Here is a 27,954-nt window from a genome sequence, read left to right on the forward strand (position 1 = left end):
CTTTGCCCCCTGCCCCCCTCTTCCAACATACTCTCTGGCACATATATGCAGATATGCTTACACAAATCACACACTCATACTTACTAACACATACATTAGCACACACAATTACACATGCATGTTCACACGCATACACACAATTAAACATCCATGCTTACACACATACACAATTACACATCCATGCTAACAAACATACATCCCCACCTCCGCTTACCAGCTTTCTGCAGCCTCGGTTTCACTGCAGGGTCACGTGATGTCCCCATACGCTCCTGTCTTCCCGTGCCGGTTCAAAATAGTTTAGAAAGGACCCTTCTGACCTGGATCAGTGTGGTCCAGGTCGGAAGGGCAGTTTCTAAATTATTTTGCATCGGTACGAGGAAACACAAAGCAGGGGTCGCACCATCACTGGGACCCCTGTAGTTACGGCAGTGCCACCAGCCATTAGTCAGACTTTCCAGACTTTACTGCTGCATCTTGGATTGTTGGTAACTAGGCGCATATATCGTACATGTTCTATTAAAACATAGAATTGGAAGACTAGATAGGTCAAATCCGCTGTCAAATTGTATGCCTCTCAAGGCTGCACCCAGGTAAGGTTTGTTACCTTTCACATTAATCAAGGATGTTCAATCCAGGCCTTTTGGGTCTTTATGTTTTAAGACAGCTTATTACTATGTAATTAACCAATTCATTCTGTGCATTGCTGAGCAATATGACAAACAGCACCTTACAAACCTTGGAAATCGGAAGCCCTCAAGGACTGAATCTGCAGCTGGGTTAACAGAGCTATCCAGAAGCTGCGGCGAGTCTCCCTGTTCGGTCTCGGTACTGGCTTGTAATGCTGAGTGCCGGAAGATTACCTCGTTTCCGGCGCTCAGCATTACAAGCCGGCACCGAGACCGAACAGGGAGACTCGCCGCAGGACTGCTGAAAGGTAAGTACAAGGGGGGGGTAAGGGTACATAATGGGGGGGGGCAGAGACGGAGGGAGAGGAAGGGTAGATAAGGGGGGCGGCATTTTGTCTTTGGCCGGCCCTGACACCAGGACATCTCATGATAATGCCAAGGAACTTCAGGGTCTTTCTTTAAGATCATGAGATACATCACTGACAAGTAAAATGAGTGAGTGAGGCTGATATGCGCCTGCTCTCTCACACATAGACATAAATGACTCATTTTCCATAACATCTGCAGGTTGGATCAGGGCAATGCTCTACATGCAGTAAGTAATTAGACTCATCTCATCAAACTGTATAGCCATTCCTTTGAAGATTACTAATGTATCCTGAGGCAAATGATATATTACATCACATAAACATCATCTGCCTTTTATTTACTGAGCAGCACAAAGAGAATACCGTTTTCAGCAGAAAAGGAAAACATTTTGAGAAACATATTCCAGAAAGATAATTATTGCTACAAATGCTAAATACTTGGAAGCAGTATGTTAAGTTGGGGTAGAACAGCAATTAGTGCGATAAGAGTAATTGTTGGAGTCAAATACCCTTTTCGTTGATTCATTTTATACATGAGTATCTTATTTATTTTTAATACTGTGAAATATTGCAAAAACTATGCTACTGAAATAACCCTTTCACCCCATGGGACTAAAAATAAAGTAAAAAAGTCAACTGCATAGTTACTGCTGATGACCTATTACTGTCTGTGATTTTGGAGAAATGTTCCTGTTTCAGCCATATTACTGTGTCTCAAAAAATCCAGCATTATGTTCTTGCAGTCGGATTTTCCTTTAAACTGGACTGCATTAAAACCGTTAGCGTCCCAGTTAACTGCCTGTATGACCATTTTATTCCTGAATCAGGGAGGTGCAGAATACCTTAGGACTGTATAAACATGTTAATATGGACTGTAAGCTCTTATGGTTGGAGCTCCTATGCTGGTTTGCACCTGCATTTAATTTGTCTGCTGATTTGTGAACTGATTAAAATAATCAAAGGTAATCTCCTGTTACAATGTAATCAGCAAATCTTAACAGAAATGTAATATTCTTTAATGCTATAATCGTATGAATTGTTAAAGAGACAGTAAGTATTCTATATGCCTGCCATGAGAGCTACTTTTATAATCCAAAATGGATCAATTTGCTTGCATTGTTTACAAATGGTACTGTTCTTCTGCATAATCTAATCATAATATAGAAATGATTTGCTAGAAATATGAATATTTAATTAGCAAATGAAGATACATGATGTTTCTATGTGTTTATCTTCTCTTGTTCTGCTAGCGCACCGTATCATTTCATCCGTTCTGTGTTAACAATGTAAACACTGGGCATTTTAAAAGTAAAAGTTTGTTAATGGCTAAGTAACTGATCATAATTTGCATGTATTACATGTATGGAATAAAGGATGTATCACTGCAGGAACTGTAAACTAACATGTTTGGTGAATCATACATCTAATCAGAAAAGGGCCCTGTACAGGTGTGATTCATGGGTAAAATTCCAGAGTCATATGGTGGAGTTGGTGACTTCAGTGTATTGAGAACATTTATAGACATGAGTTCATGAAATGGTCAACTATTCCCTGTGACATAGGTTTAATAAGAATACATCATGCTAGGGAGCAGTGATTTTTAGATTTTAAGGCAGCCATGCAACACACATCCCAAGATAAAGGGCTGAGGACTGTGAGCTGCTGGCCATAGCCCTCCTTCCCCATCTGACATGGATTTGGCTTGTGCACAGTGGCTCTGGCATTTCTTTGGGAAATTTATTTTCTTGTAATCAAGCTGTACAAGCACTAGAATCTTGGAAAGGCAGCAACACATTCTTTGTGAAGGATATTTGACTTAAACGCCCCTATAAGCATGGACACTTTGCCTACAATCCTAGGCAAACTGTGATACGGGTGCATCATTCCTGTATGCATTTACGTTAGCACCTCTCTACAGGCTCAGCACCCAAAGGAACCATGTAGGTTCCCCATAAGGAGCTGCAGAAGACACTAATGTTGAATGCAGTGATGCTTGTTGGTCTTTGAGCAACTCTTTATGGTTTGACGTATCAGGACATACCGGTACTAACAATCATATGTTCCTTAGTAGTGCTAAAATTAGGTAAATACAACACGTGGCATAATACACCATGTCATGATTTATTCAACAAACATAAAGGCAAAATGGAGAAATTTATATCGTTACAAAGAACTGATTTTTAGGCTTCAAATGTCCTTCCTTGCTTTGATAAGTCCAAATGTATATAAATGTTTAAAATGCGTATAGAATCATTAATAGATATATATTTTTTTTAGAATTCATCCTTGTTATTGGCTAGAGCTCTGATAAATCCTTCTTAACTTAAAACATCTTTAATTTTTATTGGGCATCTTCTAACCTGCTTTATATACTTTTAATGCATTTATTTTTGTAAAAGATGCACTTCATTAGAGTTTCGTTTACGTTTCATTACACTGCATGCCGATACTTCTAATGAAACAAATATCTTCCAAACCGCACATCTTGCAGAAACTCGCAGTTTTATTAATTAAACATGAACATCACCAGATTACAGTAGTGTAAAACAGATAAAATGAATTGATAATACTGTCGATAATTATTATCCTTCACTAATTATATTTAATTCTATCTACAGATATCATGAACATTAACATAATTAATGTGTTTAAAGAACTTTATGATTATACATTAGTGAACATCACACCACAAAGATTTATTAAAATGCTTGCAGCTGCCCTCACTCTTATCCTATTTGTCAAGTTCTGATCCCCCACGTCTTTTTAATCATGATTGCTCTTCTTGTAAATCTGCAATAAAACAATGACTGCCTCCTGTGGAAGTTTAAAGGTTTCGGATTTATTAAGTCAAATATGCTATAAATTGTTTCAATCATTCTGTGTAGTCAACATAATTACAAAAATGGGTTTGATTAAAACAAAAAAAAAATCCAACCCAAAAAACAGGTATATATCTAGTTCGCTGATCGTACCTAACAATGTATGTGATGAGTCCGACCACAATATCATGGCAGGTTCTTTTAACTTTTTCGATGCGGTAAGCCACTTGAGGAACTCTGCTGAAAAATAAATTTTCTACTGATGAGCATTCTTAGATTCTAAGTAAATTATTTGAATATTTTGACATACCAAAATTGTAAACAACCTAAAGAATCATTTGTCTTATTTCTTTCCATATGTATTTGTTACGCCACAGTCTTCCTCATCTCCTCCGGTAAGGGTAATAAAGTACAGCAATAAAACTACCGTATTTTATTGCCTAAAATTTCAAGAATTTATTAAGTGTTTATTAAACACTATTTTCTAATAATTTCACTTGCAGGGGTTAAGACAGGAAAGTGTGCTTTTTGCCATTTCAAACTTGATTTTGTGTAGACAATATAGAATGTAATTTGATATTGGGTATGATACAGTAATGTAAATATTCGTGTGAAGATAATTTCCGTTTGTATGCAAAATCATACGCATTTTATTAGAAATAAAGTAACCAGATCTGGCATTTTTGTATAATTTATAACCACGCATCCGCGGTTGCCTAATATATGACATGCCCTAATCGCTGAAAGATGAAAACATTTATTACCTCACATTTGTAATAGGCTGATTTTCAGATCACTCTTTCAGAAAACTGAATCAGCCAGTATTTATAGGGTATTTATAAATCCACAATGTCACAGTGAATGGGTCTCTCTCAACACTCATACATATACCAGTTTTTTGTTAATACAAGTTAAAAAATTGGATCCATTGAAAACCTGAAGGGTTAACTGTAACTGTGTATGAAATAATATGTGTATGATAACGCATAAGGCTTACACGGACGTGCTTGTACATCTGCTTATGTACATAGATAGAGATAGAAATTTCTAGACATTGACATTTTTGTCATTGCATTTCCTTTTTTCTACCAATTTAACAATATACAAAAATGTAGCTAAAAGAAATAAGTTCATGTCTTCCCTACGTTAAACTTTGTTATAGACGTGTAATACTTTTTTGGCACTATATAGATTGAATTTTTAAAACTGACTAAAAAACTGCGGACCTGATTGCCGTCTTGGGTACCCCATGGAGGACTGCGCTGAAACCTTTACCGTAATAGCATTTCTAATAAACATATGTATGCAGCTATGTATGTACGCAACAAAACACCACTCAGACATGATATGTTCCACATTTAACATATTTATTGCCAGTTAGAAATGGGCATTATTGACTTTAATGTCCCACATGTTCCTTTTAATATTTTTCTGTTTTTCTTTTTAACCATATAAGTGGACTTCACAGAAATAACACTTAAAAGAAAAAATCCTGTAAAACATGGAATAAGGGAGGCTTGTTTCCACTTATCACAGCTCACGTTCTGCTTATGTATAAGCCAATATTATAATTCATAAAGTGGGTAAACATTTAATAAGCACCTTTTTTCTTATTTCTTGAACAAAAGGGTACAAAAGACAAATGCGCACACACTTGCAACATTCATTATGCCACCAATAGTTTTAAGTTATCTTTATTACAATAAAGCCATGGATGTGTCAGGAAAGATTTTGGCAACATTTCAATGAAACAAGTTTCTACAGCCCCAGTACCATATATACACAGCAGTACCTGTTTACTCCTCTCATTGTAAGTGACAAAGAAACAGCCTCTCGTGTGCTCTTCTATAAGATGGGCCACAGATCTCGGTGGATCAGAACTCTACAATGCTTCGGTGGCCGGTACTAACACCCTAATTTAAAGGGGGGCATGTTTTATGTATAAAATATTTGCATAATTTGCATGTAATTAACAGTTATATATGTAGGTTATGCTACATGGACATCCCCATTTTTAAGTACCAATGTACAATTAAATAAGTTACGATAACAACCTAGGAAACAAATGAGTTCTGAAACATTTTAGTTGCATAATAGCATGTTCGTTTGCTTGCAAGCAAACTAAACAAATAACTAAGAAGTAACACACGAGCATGGACAAGTTGTAATAAGCCCAAAATATGCAAAATAAAATTAATGATTTAAATTTTAAAAAATAAAAATAAATGTAAAACACAAGAGATTTAAAACAAAAATCAACTTAGATTCCACTGTTGGCAAACACAAGAAACACAATGGAAAGACACCAAATACTCTATGTGTAGAATTGCTAAATCATAAAACAAAAAATTCTTTAAGTTATTTTGTAAGGTGCATATCTGAGAAGAACCTGAAAGTAAACCTTTAGTTGAATCGCATCCGGACCGCATTACTTATTTAATATTGGTCATCAATTAAACTAATCAGATTTTTTTTTTCCTGGAACATATAACATTTCTTGGTCTTTCAGTGGGCATATCCCAGTCTCCCTCAGGAATGATTCACTTTGCTCACAATCACAAGTCTGTGTCTGAGGAATAGCTGACCTGGAACGAAATCCTTCAGTCTCCAACATCTCCATCTCTGTCACCAATTAGCCAAAGAATGTGGAAGCTGATGGCCAGTAAGGCTGTTCCTAAAAGATCTCCCAATGCAGTAAGATAGGGAATGGAAAAACTGTCTGGGTCTTTTCCTTTCCTCCAAATGTGATGCACCATCCAGTCTGCAATCCACAGAAGAGCAAATACCTGCAGTGTTTTAAAAAAAAAAATATGGAAGACCAGGTTGTCAATGGCTTGACTATTTTGCTTGTACTACAGAGACAGTGTTCAGAAACAAGGAGCCCGCTGCACAGGCTTACCCTGTGGAAACATCCTGGATTATGTGGGGACAAACGCAGCTCTGTTTGGCAGGGAAAAGGTGAAGGCTCACATGTATGGTAGGATTTGGGCAAGAAGCTGACTGACTTACATTGTGTTAAGAATAACCTTTTTAACTAGTAATAACATACCTTCATACCTTTCAATTTCAATAAGTAATACATTTCAATCTATATAACCATTCACACTTGTATATAATCATTCATACTTAGAGAATGCAAGAGAATTCTTTGAAAATATCTATAATTATAAGAAAATACATACACACGCAACATGGAAAAATATATTTTTATATAAATATAAAAAACTATAATATATAATAATAAAAAAAAAAAAATTACACATTTTTCTGGATCAAAAGATATGCAAATTCTTATGATTTACAGAAAACATCCACATGCATTTCATGTTCATCACTTAATATAGTGATTTTTCCATAACTGCATTATACACTCAGCTCAGTAATTAATTTATCTACGTTGATTCCCAGTTCATTAATTTAGTACTATTTTTAGGTTTTTTTTCCCGGCTGACAAAAGCTCGTCTCTTGCAGCTGAGCAAATTCTAATAACTATAACATATTCATTCTCACATTGTGGGGAATAGAAATTTCTCGACAGAGCTCATGTCCTTTTTTTTATGCCATTTCACAAAATAATTACAGAATATTACAAAAAAAAGCAAAATGTTCTTCTTATTTAAAAGGCAAACATTTTCCACTAAATATGCTAGAAACATTCCATGCCTTTAAATAATACACTGGATACGTATACTGATTAGCATGTACGGTGTGACCAGCTGACAATATCTTAGTATTTTAAGATAAAAGAGTATCAAAGCACAATCAGAAAACCTCCTTATTATACTGATGTCAAAAATTAGTGCATTTCCTCACAACATCTGGCAAATCAGGAAAATACCCCATGGGCTTCTATTCGCTAATGCTGCTCATTTAGCAGACCCAATTCTTAAATGTGGGGGTCACATATTTCCATAACAGATAACACTAATTATATATATATATATTATTATTATTATTATTCTTTTATTTATATAGCGCCAACAGTTTACGCAGCGCTTAATACAATACATAAATTCAAGGGATATGACAAGACAAGAATTGACAGACTAAGACAAACCGATACATTTGGTGGAGAGAGCCCTGCTCGCAAGCTTACAATCTAGATATATATATATATATATATATATATATATATATGTATATATATATATATATATCATTCGCAATTACTGTTTTTTGAATTGTGACTACAAGGGTGAAGATCACCACGATGGGGGATTAGGTCTATGCCAGATTACCAGATAAAAAGAGTTAATTTTTTCATACGACTCTTATTCCAGAGAAACTAGTTATGGATGACCCTTAAGAAGAATGTCTAATCAGGAAGATTGTGTTTTCTGCTTCCCACTGAATGTATGACTTACACATACTATGTTCTCCAGTTATGCAGAATAAAATACAGATATGACATATTGGTATATATTCTAATTTCTTCTGTATAAGAAGCAAACCAAAACTTCCATTCTGTTTTTCTTAAATTGACAAATATTTCAGCTGTTTACATGGAAAATAAATATGAGCTACGCAGACACACAAAGTCCCCTCAACGGTTTACCCCAGCTAATTATATAGTTAGGTGTGCTGACTTTGCTCCAAAGACATATTTAAGAGTGTGTTTTCTTTGGAAGACCTTTCCCTGGTGGCTGACTCAAGTCTTTATTCTCTTGTGACAAATGAAAGCCTGTGTAGAGGTGTGCTTCATATACCGGCGTAAAATAATTTAGGGTCACTGTCTAATGCAGCTGTAACATCACTTTAACCCCTTCGTGACAAAGGCTGATTTTACTTTTTGTATCCGTCGTGACAATGGCCGTTTTAACATTTCTGCGCTGCTCGTGTTTAGCTGTAATTTTCTTCTTTCCCGTTTACTGAACCCACACAAGTTAGATATTGTTTTTATGTTTTTTTTGCTTTTTTCTACACGTTATGGGGCAATAAGTACAGGTAGCGTTTTGCTATTTCAAAGCCATTTTTCCAAATCTGGTAATTCTTCCCCCCATGTGCCATTTCGGGTATCTTTGAAGCCGGCCAATGCAATTTACCCCATCAAGTCATATATTTTTGAAAACTAGACAGCCCAGGATATTCCAAATGCTGGTATATTAACCCTTTCCAAGCACTAATTCTACCATCAGCCTTTGTCAAACTTTATGGTAGTAATTTTTTTGCATTTGTTTTTTCACACACATTTTACTTGAGGTATGAATTAAAAGGTTCTGGTATATGTCACTATTATAAAACACCATTGTTAAAAAACAATATGTGTTGAGAAACATCTCCTGAGTACAGCGATACCTCACATGAATGATTTTGCCTGGCTGTTTGGGGGCAAAAGGGCCACATTTGAGGCATGCGCATTTTTCAATGTTGAACTTTGGCATTTGGGGATCCACTGCCCATGCCCGTTTTGGTACATCTTTGAGCCGGGCCATTTCAGTGTGCCCAACAAAACCATATATTTTTGAAAACTAGACACCCCAGGGTATTTTAACTCTTTGCATGCACACATTTTACCACCAGAGTTTTCCAAAGTTTGCAGTAGTATTCTTTTGTGTGTATCCCCCCCCACACACTTATTTTATGTATGAATTTACAGCTCCTGGTATATGCCGCTGTCACACGACACCCCAATATGTGTTCAGCAACATCTCCACATGCATGGGTTTGTCATTTTTTTGGGGAACTAAAAGGCCACTGGAAATTAGATGTGTGGCCATCCTTCCCCCCGGGTAATTGGGACATTGTTGAACACGGCCAATTCAATTTACCCCATCAAATCATACATTTTTTAAAAGTAGACACCCCATGGGCATTCAATATGCCAGTATTTTAACTCTTTCCATGCGAGAATTCTTTTAAGCTAATGTGCTAATTTTAGGACTTGCTCACAAAAATATTTTTTATATATATATTTTAATTTTGCCTTTTTTTTATTTATTTTTTTTAACATTTTTTTCAACTTGAAGGTTCCCCTGATAGTGACATCAGTGGGAAATTATTTTTACATTTTACTGTTTTTTATATATTTTTTTCTAATTATTATTAATTTAATTTCATTTTTTATTTTTACTAATCACACTGTGATTAGAAAGCTGGGCTCCATTGACTTGCATGATTGAATGCAGTACCTGTATTCAACCTGCAAGTGGAGCCAGAGTTCTCCAGAGGGTCTGGAGACCATCTAGCGTACTTTTTCATCTTTATTATTATTTTTCCCGGGCGGCAGCCATCTTGCGGATGGCGAAGATTACTTGCAGCTGCTGCTGTGACCGCTCTCCGGAGCGGTCACAGCCCGTCCTGGGGTAAGTATTTGGTGTCGCTGAATGCCTCCTGATCGAGGCATTCCAGCGACACCATTTAAGTTTAGGAGGTGATCGTTGATACAATGTATGGCGGATGTTGACGCCCCGGGGAGGGGCCAGACACGGCCCCTGGCGCCGATCGTGGCGTTGCTGAATGCCTCGAGGTCGAGGCATTACAGCAACGCCGTTTCGGTGCAGAAAGCAAACGTAGATCGCTTTCTGCACCCGTTTAAAGACATGGCGGTCCTGGCACGTTAATTGTCACTAACCTGATGTTAGTGCATGACGTGCCAGAACTGGCAATTGTCATTAAGGGGTTAAAAAGGTGCTGCCCCACCTTCTCTGCTGTATGTAAGACTTTTCAACTAAATGCAGCATAAGAAACATCTTCACTAGTACTGCTGAATGTCCAAATTCTTCCCAGAAATAATTCTCTAATCAAGTAAACTTGACCTCATTCAAAATCATGTGACATAGAAAGTCACTGATCGGTTGCTTCTATAGAAAGTTGTGTTTTTAATAACTAATAGCCTAATGTCAATTACGCACTCATATAAAGTGTACATTACATTTACATAGCACCAGCAGATTCCATAGTGCTTTTATAATCAAAGTGGCTAGGATAAATTTAAAATCACAAACAATAACAAACTGGTACAAAAGGAGAGGAGGGGGCCTGCTCTTGCGATCTTACAATCTAGTTGGTGGTTGAGGGTGAAGTGAAACAGCAGGAGAGGACTGCTTGGATGGGGATGAGTTGGTTGAGTCGGGATGAGCCGCCCAAGAACTGAGCCCTGAGGAACACCAACAGATAGTGGTAGGCGAAAGGAACAAGTTCCAGTAAAGGAGACACTAAAAGCACGGTCAGAGAGGTAGGATTTGAACCAGGAAGGAGCTATGGCACAGATGCCATACATTTTATGAATCTTTAACTTTAAACAATCCTAAACTCAGACCACCATAATCATATATGTAAGTTAATTCACTAGAGCTTGCAAGAGGCTTACTTCACTATGCAAGCTCTTCTTGCAGAAGAAGCTCACTGGCGTTGGACCTTTATAATACACAGCGTGGTCAGTGAGTGGACATTGCAACTCTCATCCAAACTCCCACTTCTTTGAATATATGTATTTATTCAAAATAAATTTGACCCAAGCTCAGTACAGAACCCAGATTATGAAGTTTAGATTATACAGCAAATATGTACACCGATATGCATATTTCCCACTGATCAAGTAATTTATGGTGACTGTGCAGGTCTAGTCTAGTCTATGCTTCAGCCGCTTTCATTTCTGACAGATTGTGTGCATAGTACAGATTTTTTGCTAAAGCGATGCTTTTGAAAACTTTAATCAGCCTTTTTTCTTATTTTTAAGTATAAACAATTTCTAAACATTTTTCTGTGCTTAAAATGTCTACTTTTTCAAGGTGAAAGCCCTGCATTAACTTTGAATTAAACCTTCTCTCACCTATTGGAGGACTTCTAGTTGGGATGAAAATAGCTCTTGGGCAAAGGAATTGATGTGGATCAAGTGCATTGTGGGAATGAAGTGCTTAAATCAATCATTTTAAGAATATAAACAAGCTTTGGGCCAACAAACGGAAATCAATATTATCAATCTGAAGCACTAGGTACCTTTGATAATTTGTGAAGGAGATTAGAATGCATTTCAAACCTGTCTCTATGCTTTATTGATACAGACCGGTAGATATTTAGAATGCACTATTGATTGATGTGGTACAGCAAATTCTAGTAAATATTAGATATAGTGTTAGAAAGTAACAGAATCATGCTTTTATAAACTGTTTTCACTTAAGGAATGTGTTTGTTGTAATAATTACTTCTTAAGGAAAATAGGGCTTAACAATAAACCCCTGCATATTACTAGATGTCTTAAATTCCTGGTCATCTACAGGAGGAGGAGAACAGTCACTTCTCTCCCTCTTAACCAGGCAATCATCTTTGTGTTCTGTGGAGAGGAAAGGGTTTGCCTTTTGATCCTGTAAGCGCAGCGACCCAAATCAATAAACTAAGGACTGCTGTTGTGTTCGGTAAGATTTAATGATTAGCATGCTACACTGCTATACATTCGCATTCATTCAATAGCACACTCTTTACTGATAAGTGTTCTGTTGATTAATGTTAGTGTAAAATATGACATAGAAGGGCACCATAAAGATTCTTTTTAAGTGCGGCTCATTCAGTCACCTTATATATATATGCTAAAATATGATGGCACAGAATATATCCACATAACATGGCTCCATCACGGCTGAAATATTCTTCTATTTAACATACACACTTGCCTAGATGCCTGAACTTGCTCCTGTAGGAAAAAGCTCTCAATTGTTCACGTGTTATCATATGGATACTATGCCTTGATATCTCTTTAAGACATGTAGAAACAACAGGTATAATTATCATGCCTTAATGCCCCTACCACTAGGCTTTGGTCTTTTATTTCCTACTTATATGATTGAGTGATGTCCATGTGTCACTTTTTGTCTGCAAAGCATTTCTTTGCGAAGTAAAATGCCAAGTTGCTATTTCTTACTCCTAATATGAAAGTAATAAAACAGTTCAGCTGCTAAATACACTGTTACTCCATGCTATTTGCCTGAAGTTTCTTGACACAGGTTCATATTTCACAGTTAATTCTCCAAGAGAACCAACTATATATCTAGGTAGAGATATCCATGCACTCCATCTATAAGCGACATGGAACATGAACTGAAGGCATCTATACATGGTTTTCACTAGGCCTGGGATGGATGTCAACCTTAATTTAATTGTCTTCCTAGTCTTTCAACAGAACAAATGTATTTTCCTCCATAAACTTCTGCAATTGCCTGCAAAGAAGAGTGTAAGACAATGTGTTTGGATATAGAGTGATCTCTGTATATGAAAAGTATCATTTTGCTGCTAAAGCAGGAAAGCAATATAAGAAATCTCTTAAGGGATAACACTAGGTTTATGTATAAAGGACAAATCTGGTGGGAAATAGAAGCAATCAGCAGTCATGTTTCATTGATTGCAATGGCAATTCCATCACTTTGATCACTTTCCACCAGAATGCCACATCTCTAGCTAGTTGTGTAAGATTCTGTTTGGATTTACTCACCCAACTAGTAGTCCAGGGCCCTTAGTATCGCAGATGGTATCAATCAAACCAGCAGAGCCTTATTAACTGCCCAGCAATGAGTTTACATTGTCCATATCTCACCAACATTGTACACACTGCACTAGCCCACAACCTTTCCAGATGGACATCTAATTGCATGGTCCATGCAGTGCCACAGTGCTGCCATAAGGGAAGCAGAGCAACAATCGCGACATGATATGCAGTATTCTAATTTATTCAAGAAAGCAACCCAATGAATGGCATCAATGATCATTATTAATGTCTGTCCACAAGCTTTCAATGTCACAAGCCACTTGGATAGTATCTTGCAGATTTATAAAAACATGTTTATTTTAATGCATATTTATAAAGTGGTATAAAGTGCCCCAGTCTTCGTATTTGGCTGCTAGCACAAGTTCTGAGTATCTGTATAAAGAGGTTATTTTAGGTGCTTATTAAAGAGGTTGTATAGACCAAAATCTTACAACACTAAATAGATATCAATACCAAATTCTGTGACATTCCGTCAGCCTGGCTGGGTCAGAATTTGCATTTTTACTGTACGGCAGTTATATAGTCATCAAAAGCAGTGCTAAAATGCAGTCAATTTAAGAATAGAGTAAACCCAGTATTTAGCTTTCAAGTCTTATGTGGATCGGCAATTTATAACGCAGCCGAGGGGCTGCAGCCCTCGTGTACAGCAAAGTAAAATATTTTTTCAGATATTTCCCCTTTTATTAACATGTCTACAGTTCATATGGCTTGTAATTGCACAAATGTAATGCTTTTTACACTGGAAAAAAATAAAATAAGCTGAATAAATCTGTTTATTCAGGTTCCCTGCCACAATACAGTGATTGACACCTTTATAATTTACAACAGAAATCAGAGTTTTAAAACCACACAATAATTTTGGAACCTAATGGTTTTCGTACCAATTCCATTAAGGGGATATTTCAGCAGTTTTCTGCCGAACACATAATCATGCTCCATTCTTGAAAAGTGAATTTCGACGACGTGCTTAGAAAAACCAACAAACTATGTGAAAGCAGGTACTAGAAGTTGTTTCTTTTCACTGCCTGAGGACTGTTGGGTTCATTTATCATACTGTTAACCTACTTCCAAAATGTGAAAAATATATAAATCACGTGTTTTCATTATATTGTTACTATGAGGGGTTGTTGAAACGATTACAAATACATCTAGTTTTCTGTCATTTATGCTATCCTTGCTATAACATTTTTGGTCCCTTGCAAAAGTATTCCCTAAACAATTCTTTCATATTAAGTGTTTAGAACATAGTGTCAAATTGAATGAAATTTCAATGTATTGTTGATAATTCACTAGTACGAGAAAACTTCTAAGGGGGGTCTGAATGATTTTGCAAGGTCCTGTATTCTTTTATTGCTACATATGCAAAAGCGGATTAAATTATGCTATAGCAAATGGAATATATGGGAGCTTGTTATTTTGCTGGGCAAGCATCTTTCTTTTTTATATATGCAATTTTATTACAATATTTTCAGGGTCACTTTGGGATAAAAGTAAGCAAATAACACATGTGCTTTTTGTAAAACCACGAGAACAGCACAACTGTTGCCTCAGCAAATACACAGAAGATGAATTCACATCCTTTTACATATAAAATGGAAAGTTACAGTAAGTCAGGGACATTGCATGTCATCTCTGCTATAAATTAATGAGTAAGAGGTTATGTAATGGATCAATTCACACAGTGAATGATACATTTCATTCATACATTTTATACAGTATAATACATCTGATCCAGTTTCATGAATTCTTAATACCACATATCAGACAAGCTACCAAGCTACCAGAACACAAAATTATGTTTTTAAAGGAGTAGTAACCTCCCCTTTACCACTCCACATGGTTTTGGAAGATTATGTCCTTGACACTCACAGGATGGCAATTGTCCCCCCATGCGGTCCAAAATTGTTCAAAGGGCTGGTCCAGGTCAGACTGAGAATGTATGTATAAGTGTTTTTGCGCCAGTGTGGATGTGCACGTGTAAGTGTTTGCGTGTTAGCATGATGTCTATGTGTGTTTGTGTGTTATCATGGATATGTATGTGTAAGTGGGGTAAGAGGGAGTGTGTTTGTATGAGTATGAGTAAGTGTATGTTAGTGTAGGTCTGTGTAAGCATGTGTGTATGTGTGTAAGCATGAGTTTGTGTACATGTGTGCGCCAGTGCTTATGTTGGGGGGGGGGGCAATGGGCCGATGGGGCCACTTGGCTTTACTTGCCCACCAAGCCAGAAGGTGCTAGCCCTTCCCTGTCCCTGTCCCAGCAGAGAATTGATGTAATGGTCCAGTAAGCCATTACGGAGTAGTGATCTAAAGTGTTTATTTGACTCTTGTGTTTTTCCCTCCATTTTGTTTTTAGAATAATATTAATTCTATTATGGAAGGTACAATTACTGAAATTAAGAGTTAACTTACTACTTGGCGCACCATTATTGTATACTGGATACAGTAATATTGTATTTAGTTATAAAAGTATCATATTCAGATTAGAAGTCCATTTTTAATGAGCAGTGTAGTCACTCATTAACATATCTATGATATTACAAGTCATCACAACTGTTTTAAGTCGGCATTTTCAACTGTGATTTGTCAAAATAAATTAAAGGAAAAGGGTTCCAAACTGGTGTCCCCCCAACACCATTAATGGTGTTATGTATTGAATATGATCTGAAATTGTGATGTATTTGATTATAAATCTCTATATGACATTTAGCATTCCAACAGACCTTTGGTTTCTTTTTTTGGTATGCAGCTCTATATTGTTTACATATATTAAATGTAAAATTATTATGTTTCCCTTCCTACCTGAGGACATATATTGCCGTTGTTGATAGCTGCCCCAAACATGTTTTTGTTTTTGTAATGAACAGCCATTGGGCCACTCTCATCCATACTAATTAGCAATCCACATTATTCCTTTTTACAATGGCATTAATTGGACATAATATTACACTGTGACCAGTCTTGCCAATTATGCAAATAGCGCTTATCATCTTGGCAGAAGTCAGCATTTAGTGAACAGATCCCATGGAGCCAATATAAACATGTCGTATTACATGATATGTAGAACATGAAACAAAATCAGCTTGGGCATTTAAAATCACCAGCAGCATTGTGCAACACAGCAGGTACATTCAAATCCCACGCACCTGTCAACAACACAAAAAAAAGGATAATGTTGAAAGTAAGCAAACAATAGAGAGCATGTGCACAATAGGGCTCACATTCAGACACCGCTCCTAGCATCCTCAGGTACACCAGCAAAATAGGTGCTATGTGAAATTGCTATTGGGCTTTAAAGAACTTTCCCTATGACATCCAGGTCCTGCTGGGTTTACTGCACATGAACTCAGTTCAGCTGTAAAACAGGAGTGCCGTTGAGAACAATCCGCTCTCAGCCTATTATTTTGGCCTGCACAGAATCTGCCAAAGTGACGTTCACACCTGCTATTAAACCTGCAGTCATGCTCAGTTTTTCAGTCTCTGTCTATAAGGTATCCCGACAGAGCTTCGGTGAGAAACTGTTCACTTACTTAGCTGGCAGCTCTTACCAGTCAATGGCTCTGGGTAAGTGCTTTTTCCACTGCAGCTGAGTTCAGCATATAAAACAGAGATGACATGCCTTGCAAGTGGCAGAGCAGCCTGCTAGACAGGCTTGGGTACCAGAAGCAACAAAGTGGAATGTCTTAGCGTGGGATCCATGTGTATAAAAAGTGAAAGTATGAAGGCATACACCGATCATCCATAACATTATGACCACCTGTCTAATATTGTGTAAGTCCCCCTTTTGCTGCCAAAACAGCGCTGACCCGCCGAGGCATGAACTCCACTAGATCTCTGAAGGTATGCAGTGGTATCAAGTTGCGAGGTGGTGCCTGCATGGATCGGACTTGTTTTTCAACACCTTGGAGTCATTGTTGTGTTCCTCAAACCATTCCTGAACCATTTTTGCTTTGTGGCAGGGCGCATTTTCCTGCGGAAAGAGGCCAATGCCATGTCCATGAAAGGGTGTACATGGTCTGCAACAATGTTTAGGTAGGTGGTGTGTGTCAAAGTAACATTCATGAAAGGCAGGACCCGAGGTTTCCCCAGCAGAACATTGCCCAAAGCACCACACTGCCCCTGCCGGCTTGCCTTCTCCCCATAGTGCATCGTGGTGCCATGCGTTCTTCAGGTAACCACGCACACACTACCGGCCATCTGACTTATCAGACCAGGCCATCGTCTTCCATCGCTCTGTGATCCAGTTCTTATGCTCATGTGCCCATTATAGTGCAGTGGACAGTGGTCAGCATGGCCACCCTGACTGGTCTGCGGCTGTGTGTTCTGAGACCATTCTATCAGCAACTTTTTCAGCAATTTGAGCTACAGCAGCTCATCTGTTGGATTTGACAGCACAGGCCAGGTTGTCCCCAACCTGCACTAATGAGCCTTGGCTGCCTATTAGTGTGTCGCCGGTTCACAGCTTTTCCTCCCTTGGCCACTTTTTTACTGACCACTGCAGACCGGGAACATCCCACAAGAGCTGTAGTTCTGGGGATGATCTCACACAGTCTTCTAGCCATCACAATTTGGCCCTTGTCAAAGTCACTCAGATGCTTACGCTTGCCCATTTTTCCTGCTTCTAACACATCAACTTTGATGATGAAATGTTCACTCTCTGCCTAATATATCCCACCCACTGACAGGTGCCATGATAACAAGAATATCAGTGTTATTCACTTCACCTGTCAGTGGTCATAATGTTATGGCTGATCAGTGTATAGTTGTTCTAATAGTGAGCTCATTAAAGGTATCTGGTAGGGGGGGTTGGACCAGATATCTAAGACTAAAAACCTAAGACATGTTATGTATCATCGTCAACCTGTCTAAATATTTTCACAGATATAGCCATAGACAAAACATTAACTACGCTTCTAGTATGCTAACCAACTAAACCATGTCAGCTTTGCCATTTTTCTTCCTCACATACCCTTTAAAGTGACACTTTTTTCCTTTATGTACATAATGTGTTGACCTTTGAATGTAGCACCCCAGCATATAAAATTTCTCTAGAGAGATTCAACTAATTTTAGAAAAGCCAAAAAAACCGCTAGGCCTGCAATTAAACTAAATAACACTCCAGTGTTCTAATGCACTGTATGTTGTCCAAGTTTAATTACATCCTGAAAGAGACACTGTGCTGCTGATATCATTACTTTGAAGAAGACAGGGATGTTATGGTGTTACACTGCTCTCATACAAGCGATTCAGCTGGTAAGTCTTACCTGCAGCAAAGCTGCCAATAAATAAACTGCTATGAAGATAGGAGTCAGGGAAGTGTGTCCGCTCTTCATTAAATAGATGGTGTATAAAAAAATTAAATGTCCCGGAATCACCAGGGAGAGGAGAACTTGAGCCGATTTATGGTTTACGCCTGCAAAAGAAAATATATTTCCAATTAAAGGGCGAGTGTATTGAAATTGTGTTCACTAACTTTTCTCAGCTCTTCAACATCCTATATATGTCACCATCCACTGGTTTGGAATCCACTGACATGCTTTACACACAGCATGAAACAAGGATCCCGAGTCTACATACTAATAGAAACATTCTCAAAAGGCTGCAAACATCAGAAAATAAATGTGAATAAGGAGCATTTTTGCAAAATGAAACTTAAAATTTAAGGTAAAATAGTATGTTGAAAAGAAATGCAGTAAAATAAAGTAGCAGGCAAGATGCACAGGTTATCAAATGTATCTAGATTGTAAGCTTTTATATTGTGTGTTGGTTTGTCGTCCCCATACTGTGTAAAGTGCTGTATAAATTGCTGGCACAATATAAATATTATTTATTGATTTATTTAGCACCATATTATGCAGTGCTGTACAGAAACAAAATGTAATGAGCCTGCTTAAACTACCTTACAATATATGATACAATAATGATATTATAAATCTTAATTTCTGTAAGAATACCACACTGAATGATCACAGGAGGATTTGCTTAATAATTCCTTCATTTTGGTATTTCTTCTCTCTAGCAGACTCCTGCTAAAATTACAGTTTCTGTGGGGATCTCACTCCTGCTAGGGTAGGTCTATTACGTTATTCATTCACAAATAATCTGAGAAAGGCTATATATTCTGGAATAGAAACTATAGAAAAGAACAATGTACCTGTTCCACAAAAGGTCCTGCATGGATGGTAACATCCTTTGGCATCTTCTGGCAGTTCCCCAGGTATACTGTGTAAATGGAGATAAGTAGAAATCCTGCTTGCCTGAATGGCGACCAAGTTACCGCCAATCCCTAAAAAATAAAATGAAATAATGTGAATACATCCTCCATATTTTAGAGCATTATTACAAACACGTATCTTTAAAAATCAGTATGCAGCTTTATTATTTTTGCCAACAATGAATGAATTGTAATTTTGCAATTAGGCCACAATACAATAGACACAACAAGGACTTAGAGACGGCAGAAACACACAAATTAATCTGCTAGATGATCGCTTTTCTACTGATAAGGGAGAATAATGGCTATATCTCATACAGCCAGCGTCTATGAAGACAGTCTAAAGTCACAGAACCAATGACACCAATACTACTGCTGCATTGTTAAAACAAACACCAACTAAATGCATTATCATCTTTGATTTATATAGCACCGACAATTTACGCAGCACTTCTTACAATACATATATTCAAGGGGAATGACGACACTAGAAGAGATGGACTAAGTCAAACGATACATTAGGTAGAGAGGGCCCTGCTCTCAAGCTTACAATCTAGAGGGAGTTTAAACAGAAGACGGGTACACATTATAAAGGAGAAGAAATGAGCGGATCCTCACATAAAATGGGTGGGTCAGAGACTTATGTGTAATGCAACAAATGTATTTTTCACCGAGAGATGGGTGGAGAAATTGAATTGTCTCCCAGATGAAGATGGAGATTACAAGTAATGGCGAAGGGAATAAGATTGCTTATGCAGGGTTGAGATATCATGTACGTCTGGACTGACAGACTCAGTCCTTCATATTGAAGGCATATGTAAACACTTAAGAATGAGGTATGCTTAACAAGGCATCCATAAATGATGTAAAAGGCTAACATTAGCCTTTTAAAATTGACAATTGTTGCAGAAGGGAAAACTGCCTTCCATCAAATCTCTACTAGCGGCTAAGCAGGCCTGTATTGTTTCAACTTTGATAGCATGTTAAATTTAATGTTGTGACATATTCAAGGGTTTTGTTTTATTAAATGCTTTGACAAACTGCTGAGTGATTTTTTTATCTTCAAAAAATAAAGTTCCACCAAAAAGGTCCCTGTATTTTATTCTCCACACTTCAGAACCTTGGGTTTTGGCTTTGAAGACAAGAAAGCATATGACTGCCTTCCATTCTGGTCAACGAGAATTAGTGTACAGCTGTTTCTTTGCTCATTACGTTCTATATATTGTGTGCTTTCATTTGAAGCACCACTGGTATATTATGAAAGGAGTCCGTAGGCTTCAAGCGTCATCTGAAACGTCTTTCCTTTAATCCACAGCGCAAGGCAGCTTGTTATGTATGTACAGATGATAGCATGTGCCCTCTTTTTGATGCTAAAAGCATCCCTTCTCCCAGTGGTTGTCATTCTAAGCCTTTTATCCGTTTTCATATAGGTCATCTGCTAGTGCTGAGTTTGGATCGCAAGTAGCCAGAATAAATAGCCTGGCAGCCTGCCACGGACCTCGATCGACAGTACTGCCGTTACATGAATCAAGTGGAAAGAAAACAATCATTCAAAAAGCATAAGACTAGGGGCTACAGACACTGAAATTATTTGTGCTATCGCCGGTATTTCAGGCCATTTTTTTGTAACTGCAATTTCTGAGATAATTTTTTAATCCCTTGCACTAATTAGTTTTGTCTCAGATTTACAAATTAGGGTACCGAAAATCAGTGGGCCAGAAAACCTTATCAACAAATAGTAAATTAAGTGTATGGCTGTGCAGGAACAAAGAGTGGCATAACCAACAGCAGGTGGATTTTAGCTCAGTAAAGACAATTCTGTGAGCAAAAATGTTTGGATGACACATATGTTTCATTTAACAAAATCCATAACCTCAGGAACACAACAATACAACCATAATGCACCCCACATTTCATTTATTTTTACAATCTGACGTCACCGACATCACCGTAAGCTGCTTGGAAAGGTTTTAGGAAAAAAAGCCTCTACTCCCATCCGAAAATAAACTCAGCTGACTTCAGTGTGCCAGACGCTACTGGAACTTCAAATGGGTTCTATGGTCAGAAACCAGAACCGGGTTTAGATACCAGAGACAGGTTTGGTGCAGAGAGGTAGCCATATGGCTACTCACAGAGTAGATGTAAACATACGCAAGTGGTAACATAATGCTAATTTCTATTTCCTAATAATGAAAAATACAAACTACTGAACCCGGTCAATGCTACATTGCACACTGTAGTAACATAAGCAGAATTGTTTTATATTAACATTAAAATGTGATTTGGGTTTTTAATTGCATGCAACGTATTTGCAATGTTGCAATGTTAGTTGAGAGCCGAGGACATGCCGATAGACTGACGTCCAACGCAGCTAATGATCACATGTTCTAGTTGGTGGTCCTATGTGTTAAGATATTTATGAAAGTACATTATTAGCAGGTAGAGAAAATAAGCAAGTAATTCATAAAACTACAAACTGAGAAAATGAATCACCGGGCCACATAATCTTTGCTGACCACTGAAATGTTAAAAATGTGATTCTTTTACTCAGCATGTCCAATACCATTTTTCCTTTTTCCATTAAATAATTTCAATACTGCTATTTATTTCTTAATTTACATGTTTTTACATTATACAAAAGGGTATGGTAACCACGTTAACACACGTTTCAGAAGTAGGTGGCTCTGCTCTCATGAGCCTACATCTTTCAAAATAGATATATATGCTTACCCACAAAATACAATCTGATGGACGCAGAATAGCATGATTTAGCCAATACCTGTCTAATGGGCCGGTTTGAGCTTCTGCTCTATAAACACTGAAATTTTAAAGTTTAACACAGAGAAACCTCCAAACCAAACCAACCTCAATTTCCATGTACAACACATTTATATATTTATAAAATAAATACATTTTGGGATTTCATCATACTGATAATTGTCTATCTTTAGATCAAGCCTTCCAAGTTTGTGAATCATGAACATAAGCGTTAAGACCCCCTCCATAAAAATGTATTCCTGTATTACACAGACCTGTGCACCTTTTGACCTTCAAAATTGCTACTCCATGAGTGCCCTCAAAAAAGTATACCTCTTTATTTTCAATACTTCTTTCAGTACATACTTTACGCCAGGGCTTGACAAATTTGTTGTGAATCTAGGCGCCAGCTAAAAAAGGTAGGAGCCAGGATTTTTTTAAAACTAACAGTTGGTCAGGAGTGATCTGATCATCATCAGCCCACTTACTAAACTCACAGCATTTGACCTGGAAGCACCCTGGACTTTCAGGTCAGTGCTGGGGGGTTTTTTTTTATTATTATTTTTTTGATATTTTTATTTTATTTTTTTTAACTCTTTCAATGCTGATGTTCCATTGGAGCACAGCATTGACCGATATTTAGTCCTAACAAGCTTGTGGGGACAAAGGTTAACCCCTGCAATGCCACGAATGTGTCATATACATGTCTTTTAGCGAAATACATACCTAAAATGCAACATAAAACAACGTTGTTTTTATTTGATTTTCTCCTGAGGAAGCCGACGATCCATCGGCGAAACGCGTTGAGAGACAATAAATTGGAGAGATTTGTTACAGTATACCGGATGATTTATTTTAACACGCTTATGCACATTACTCTTTGAGTTGTGCTACATCTTTATCGTAAGTGTATTTTGATCTTTTAAGATCAGCTTATAGAAGATACTGCACCATCCTGGTTTATTTTTGCTTTTACAGAATACAGATTTTAGAAGCTTCTATTGAATTTTGATGAGCCTGCCTTATCCAGCCCATTTGTGAGTGGATCTTACACCATATTAAATATTCCTTGATATATTACACTATTGGTTTTGTTTTTGTTTTCTTCCCCCCATGTATATGCGCTCCATCATTTCCTGTTGGTTTCTGTATACACTTTTAGGAAGAGTGTAATTTGGTAGCTGCTTTCATTGTGGGGAAGTATCCATTTATATTTATTTTCATTTTATTACACGTGGAATTTTTGTTTTTTTCCACTTTCGTTCAGGAAGGGAAAGCTACAAGAAACTTTGACTTAACTAAAGCTTTATAAGAGTTACTAAGAAGTCGGGGTCCGGAGACTATTTAATATTCTATTTAGGATCCAGAATGATTTAGAGGTATGTGGAGACTCAATGGCAACTTCAAACATATCTTAAATTAATCGTATGATAGGAAATTCTGACGTTATTATAAAGCAGGTTATTGATCGACGTGTTTGTCCAACGTACTGGAAGCCATACGATGTCTGCCAAGTTAATTTAGTTCCCTTCAGCCACTTCTTGCTCTATATCGAGCAACCCGTTACCACCAAACTCACTTCAGCAGCTACATGTAATTTTGTCAGATAGATGTTTCCCTTGCAGAACTGAAAATAAAATACCTCCCAAGGGTCCCTCTTTTGGACCTAAATTGACCCAATACTGCCTGTTCATCTTTCTTTAGCGCTGATTGGTGGGGATGAATGTAGCCCAAAATATGCCTGTCTTTATGAGAAATTGTGCACTTATATATATGTATAGTAAGGAATTCAATAGAAATGTTCACTTGGGTTTTAAACAATTTAATTGGTATATAATACAATCAGGAACTAGTAGAACTCCAAGTAACAAAATAGCACAAGAACCATGTGCTGATCAGTGTCACGTACCTATACCCCGAAACTTGAAGAACCGCAACTTCACCCTGGGAGATACCGAATGGGAAGGCCCAAAGGGAACACCCAGGGCCGAAGAGATATTGAGCAGCCAGAGGACAGGGTATAGGCAAAATAATATAGGCAGTCTCTGAGGAGTAGATGGCAGTAGCGTGGACAGTGAAAGTAGCACCGGAACTGCAAAACGAAGTGAAGAAATCAAGCCAGGAGTCGGTACACGGAGGAGTTACTCAGACAAGCCAGGATTCGGTACACGGAGGAGTTACTCAGACAAGCCAGGATTCGGTACACGGAGGAGTTAGTCAGACAAGCCAGGATTCGGTACACGGAGTAGTAAACAAAGCAGGAGCAGCTAGCAGCACATCAGACTCAAAGACCACACAAGGGTAAAGTGCAGCAGACCAGCAGGCTTTTTAAATTAGGAGCCACACCAAGCCACGCCCCCGGAACTGCACTGGAGATTGCTCAGGCAGCAACACCCCCAGTCATCTCCCAGCCTGGGCACGCCCACTCCTATGACTCACACGCAGGTTGCTAGGAGACGTGTGGCTAGAAGCAGCTATACTAGTTTTGCTGTTATGCCGCAAATGCGAGGAACGGCGCCCTGACAAGGATTCTCCGGAGAGGTAAGTTGTGACAATCAGTATGTATAGATGTTATAACATATCAATGAATTATTTGTCCATTCTGGCCCTCTTGCTATGCAGTTCATGGCCACTGTTTGGGGTGGCGGTTGGTGAACTGAAACTCCTCTTCTTCCCTTTTTGAACGTAGTTTTCAGGCCCATTCACTTTAACAAAAGTCCCCCCACAGGTAAGCGGATGGTATGACCATCAACGTTCCCGAGCAGAGGGTGCCCGATTTATTGCCCGCATCATGAAGCCAAACTTTGGCCCCCAAGTTCTGCAGGGACCATTACAGAGCCACCCGTGTTTTCTGCATTCAGCAACCTCTGCATAGAAATTGTGGTGGATGGAAATGTTGGCGCCAGTGATGTTATTTATGCGCTCCATGTATTTGCAGAACTCCGGTCCGTGGGCTCCATCATCTTTGTATTGGCGTGTTACAAACAGGAAAGCGTGAATCATTTCATGGAGAAGGACCTCAACGAGATCTCTCCTTGATCTCAAGCTCAATAGTGGCTTGCTGATATAAATAGTGCACACGTCTTCATTTTCCTTGTAGTAACAAATCCCGTTTTTTAGTATCATCCTGCGGCTCCATTTTACTTCCACCCCCTTCAACTGTCCCTGGAAAAACATGCCATTAAACGACATGAACAATTCCTGGAGGTTGGGGTTTGGGTCCAGCACCTCCCAAGCATGATCGATAACTGATAAGCACTCAGGATCTATATAATCCATCGTACTGGGGAAAAGCTTCCACAACTAATCAAGTTTATCACCGCAGCAGCTCCCTCTCACAGTAATCAAGTAGCAAATGCAATGACAGCAACAGTTTATGACACTATGATGTCATGGTGAGTTACAAAATGTTTACACCCAGCACTAAGCTACGTACACAAACTCACTAAAACTCACAAAAAAGTTGAATGTTTCAACTTAACCAACTTTGCTGCTATCTATGACCTTCATGAAAACTGTTCAAAGCTTTTTTTCGCCATTTTTTTTACCTTGTTCAATCGCAATTTCCACTTTTGCTATTTATTGTATCCACACAATTTATATATTATCCCGCCCCCCCGATGGAGAGATATAAGCCATCATTTAATATGAATAATATTTAAAAAAGATAAAATAATTATCAATAAAAATAAATGTTCAATCATACATACCTAATATCAAACCTCTCCTTTTCGAGGATCCAGTGGCATCACTAGAATTACACACGGGGCAGGATAAGCTACCCTGTTCCTGTCCATCTTGTGGTAAGGGTACAGCCTCACACCTATATATATATATATATATATATATATATATATATATATATACATACTGTACATATATACATGTACTATACGCTGCCTTTACGCATGCCTGCCCATACATACACACATATACTTCCCTTACACACGCTTGCTTGCACACATACACACACACTGCCCTTACACTTGCCTGCCCATTATATATATATATATATACATACACACACACACACACACACACACACACACACACACACAAACACATACATAAACTGCCCTTACATTTGCCTGTTGCTCTCATGGAGCGATCAGGCAGCAGGGGAGGGTTGGGGCTGGTCTCCACACTCATGTGGAGACCGAAGAACCCTCTCCCCTGTCCCTGAAGCTGCCTCTGGCAGCTGGGACGCAATTGCTGGTCTATAGACCAGCCATTGCAGGGGGGAGTCTCTGATGACTGCTGTAGGCTTCCATGCCTACATGAGTCATCAAAGGGCTTGTGGGGGCTCGTTTTTGCTGCAGAGCCCCGTACAAAATGGGAATTAACCCCTAAAATGATCCCGGCATTGAAGGCGTTAACGCTGCACTGTCCCTCTCATGGAGCGATCAGGCAGCAGGGGGTGTTGTGTCAGGTCCCCAATCAACACTTAACCCCCTTCCCTGAAGCTGCCTGTGGCAGCTGAAAACACGATTGCTGGTTTTCCTGCAACCGCGTTTTCAGCCTACAGGATCACTCCGTGGGAGTGATCGCAGGCTCGAAGTGGCTGTGCTGGTCTGTGGTGACGCGGGGGCAATTTTTTGTGGATGTAAGAGGCTGACAAACACCTAGGCGCCAGGACAAAATTCTCTGTCGTCATGGAGACCTGCACCTGGGATTTGTCGAGCCCTGCTTTACGCTACCTCTCATCAACCCGTATGTCCTACATGAACCTCTGGGAAGAAAAATAGCCCCCACTGTCACAAACGGACAGAAAAATAACACCCAATAGAAGAACTCCCATCTAGACTTATGGCGCCAGTTTATGAATAAATTCCCCCTACTGCTCAGGACATCTACAGAAGCTTTCATATAACTGCACGTTCTTACTTATAAGAGCATCTTTTTATTATCATATATATGACAAAATTTATGGGCAGTTAGAAATCAAGGGAAGAGAATGTTGGGTTTAATGACAAAATAATCACTTCACGATTGAAAAGAGTTGATTGTTCCAAAAATTGCATTTCCAGCTGTGACATAAACATTATGTTTTTGTCTGATGGGGTGAGTCTCACTCAGAAAGCTGGTGCTTTGGGAAACACACACTGCATTATAGGTACTTTAACAAGCATAAAAGTGGCAAGCAGGGAGCACTTTATACGTTTACATGGGATTCACGCATACTTAATCCCCCACACCAGCATCCATTATTGTACACATGAAAGAGGAATCATGATCTGAGATCTACAAGCAAGAAATAATGTGTATGCTTACCATTGATAACTGGAGTATAGACAACAATCCCAACCAGATTCGGATCTGACACTGTTGTGTCTAGTATAAGGCCACCAATGCTGAAGAAAAAAAAACATATTTTATTCACTACATTCAAGAGAATTCACTGGGAACTTCATGATTTATTTAAAATCTTGATTTAAAATGCTACAAGTTCAAATGCTATACTACATCCATTGGGATTCTTACAGCTCCTGTCACTTGCAATGCACTAAGATATGAAACTTCCTTTGTTGTATGTCTCCGCAAAGCACTCACTTAGCTCCAGGCATCTGGTTAATTAGCAGCTGAGCAAAGCCAACCGTAAGGGGAAAAAAGTCTAAGCTAGAGAAGTTACAACATAAAAAGTTGCCAAGAAATAAGTGTCTTGCATTGATTTATCAGGTGGTACTAGTGTGAAAAAT

At 38.3% G+C, this 27,954-nt stretch overlaps 1 protein-coding gene across 1 annotated transcript in view; it reads right to left on the reverse strand.

Moving 5' to 3' along the window:
* Positions 1 to 6,413: 6,413 nt before the first annotated feature.
* The window catches only part of LOC149299745 (solute carrier family 41 member 2), a 35,533-nt gene continuing 13,992 nt past the window's right edge, over positions 6,414 to 27,954 (reverse strand). Inside the window, exons 7-10 of the mRNA XM_089486033.1 lie at positions 27,530 to 27,609; positions 19,442 to 19,573; positions 18,552 to 18,700; positions 6,414 to 6,599 (exon numbers count right to left, since the gene is read on the reverse strand). Coding sequence (XP_089342159.1) covers positions 6,414 to 6,599; positions 18,552 to 18,700; positions 19,442 to 19,573; positions 27,530 to 27,609 — 547 coding nt within the window. The remainder of the gene's footprint in view (positions 6,600 to 18,551; positions 18,701 to 19,441; positions 19,574 to 27,529; positions 27,610 to 27,954) is intronic.

Source organism: Sceloporus occidentalis, unplaced genomic scaffold, assembly GCF_023333645.1.
Source record: "Sceloporus occidentalis isolate IW3139 unplaced genomic scaffold, rSceOcc1.0.p SCAF_28, whole genome shotgun sequence".
NCBI classification, from domain to species: Eukaryota; Metazoa; Chordata; class Lepidosauria; order Squamata; family Phrynosomatidae; genus Sceloporus; species Sceloporus occidentalis.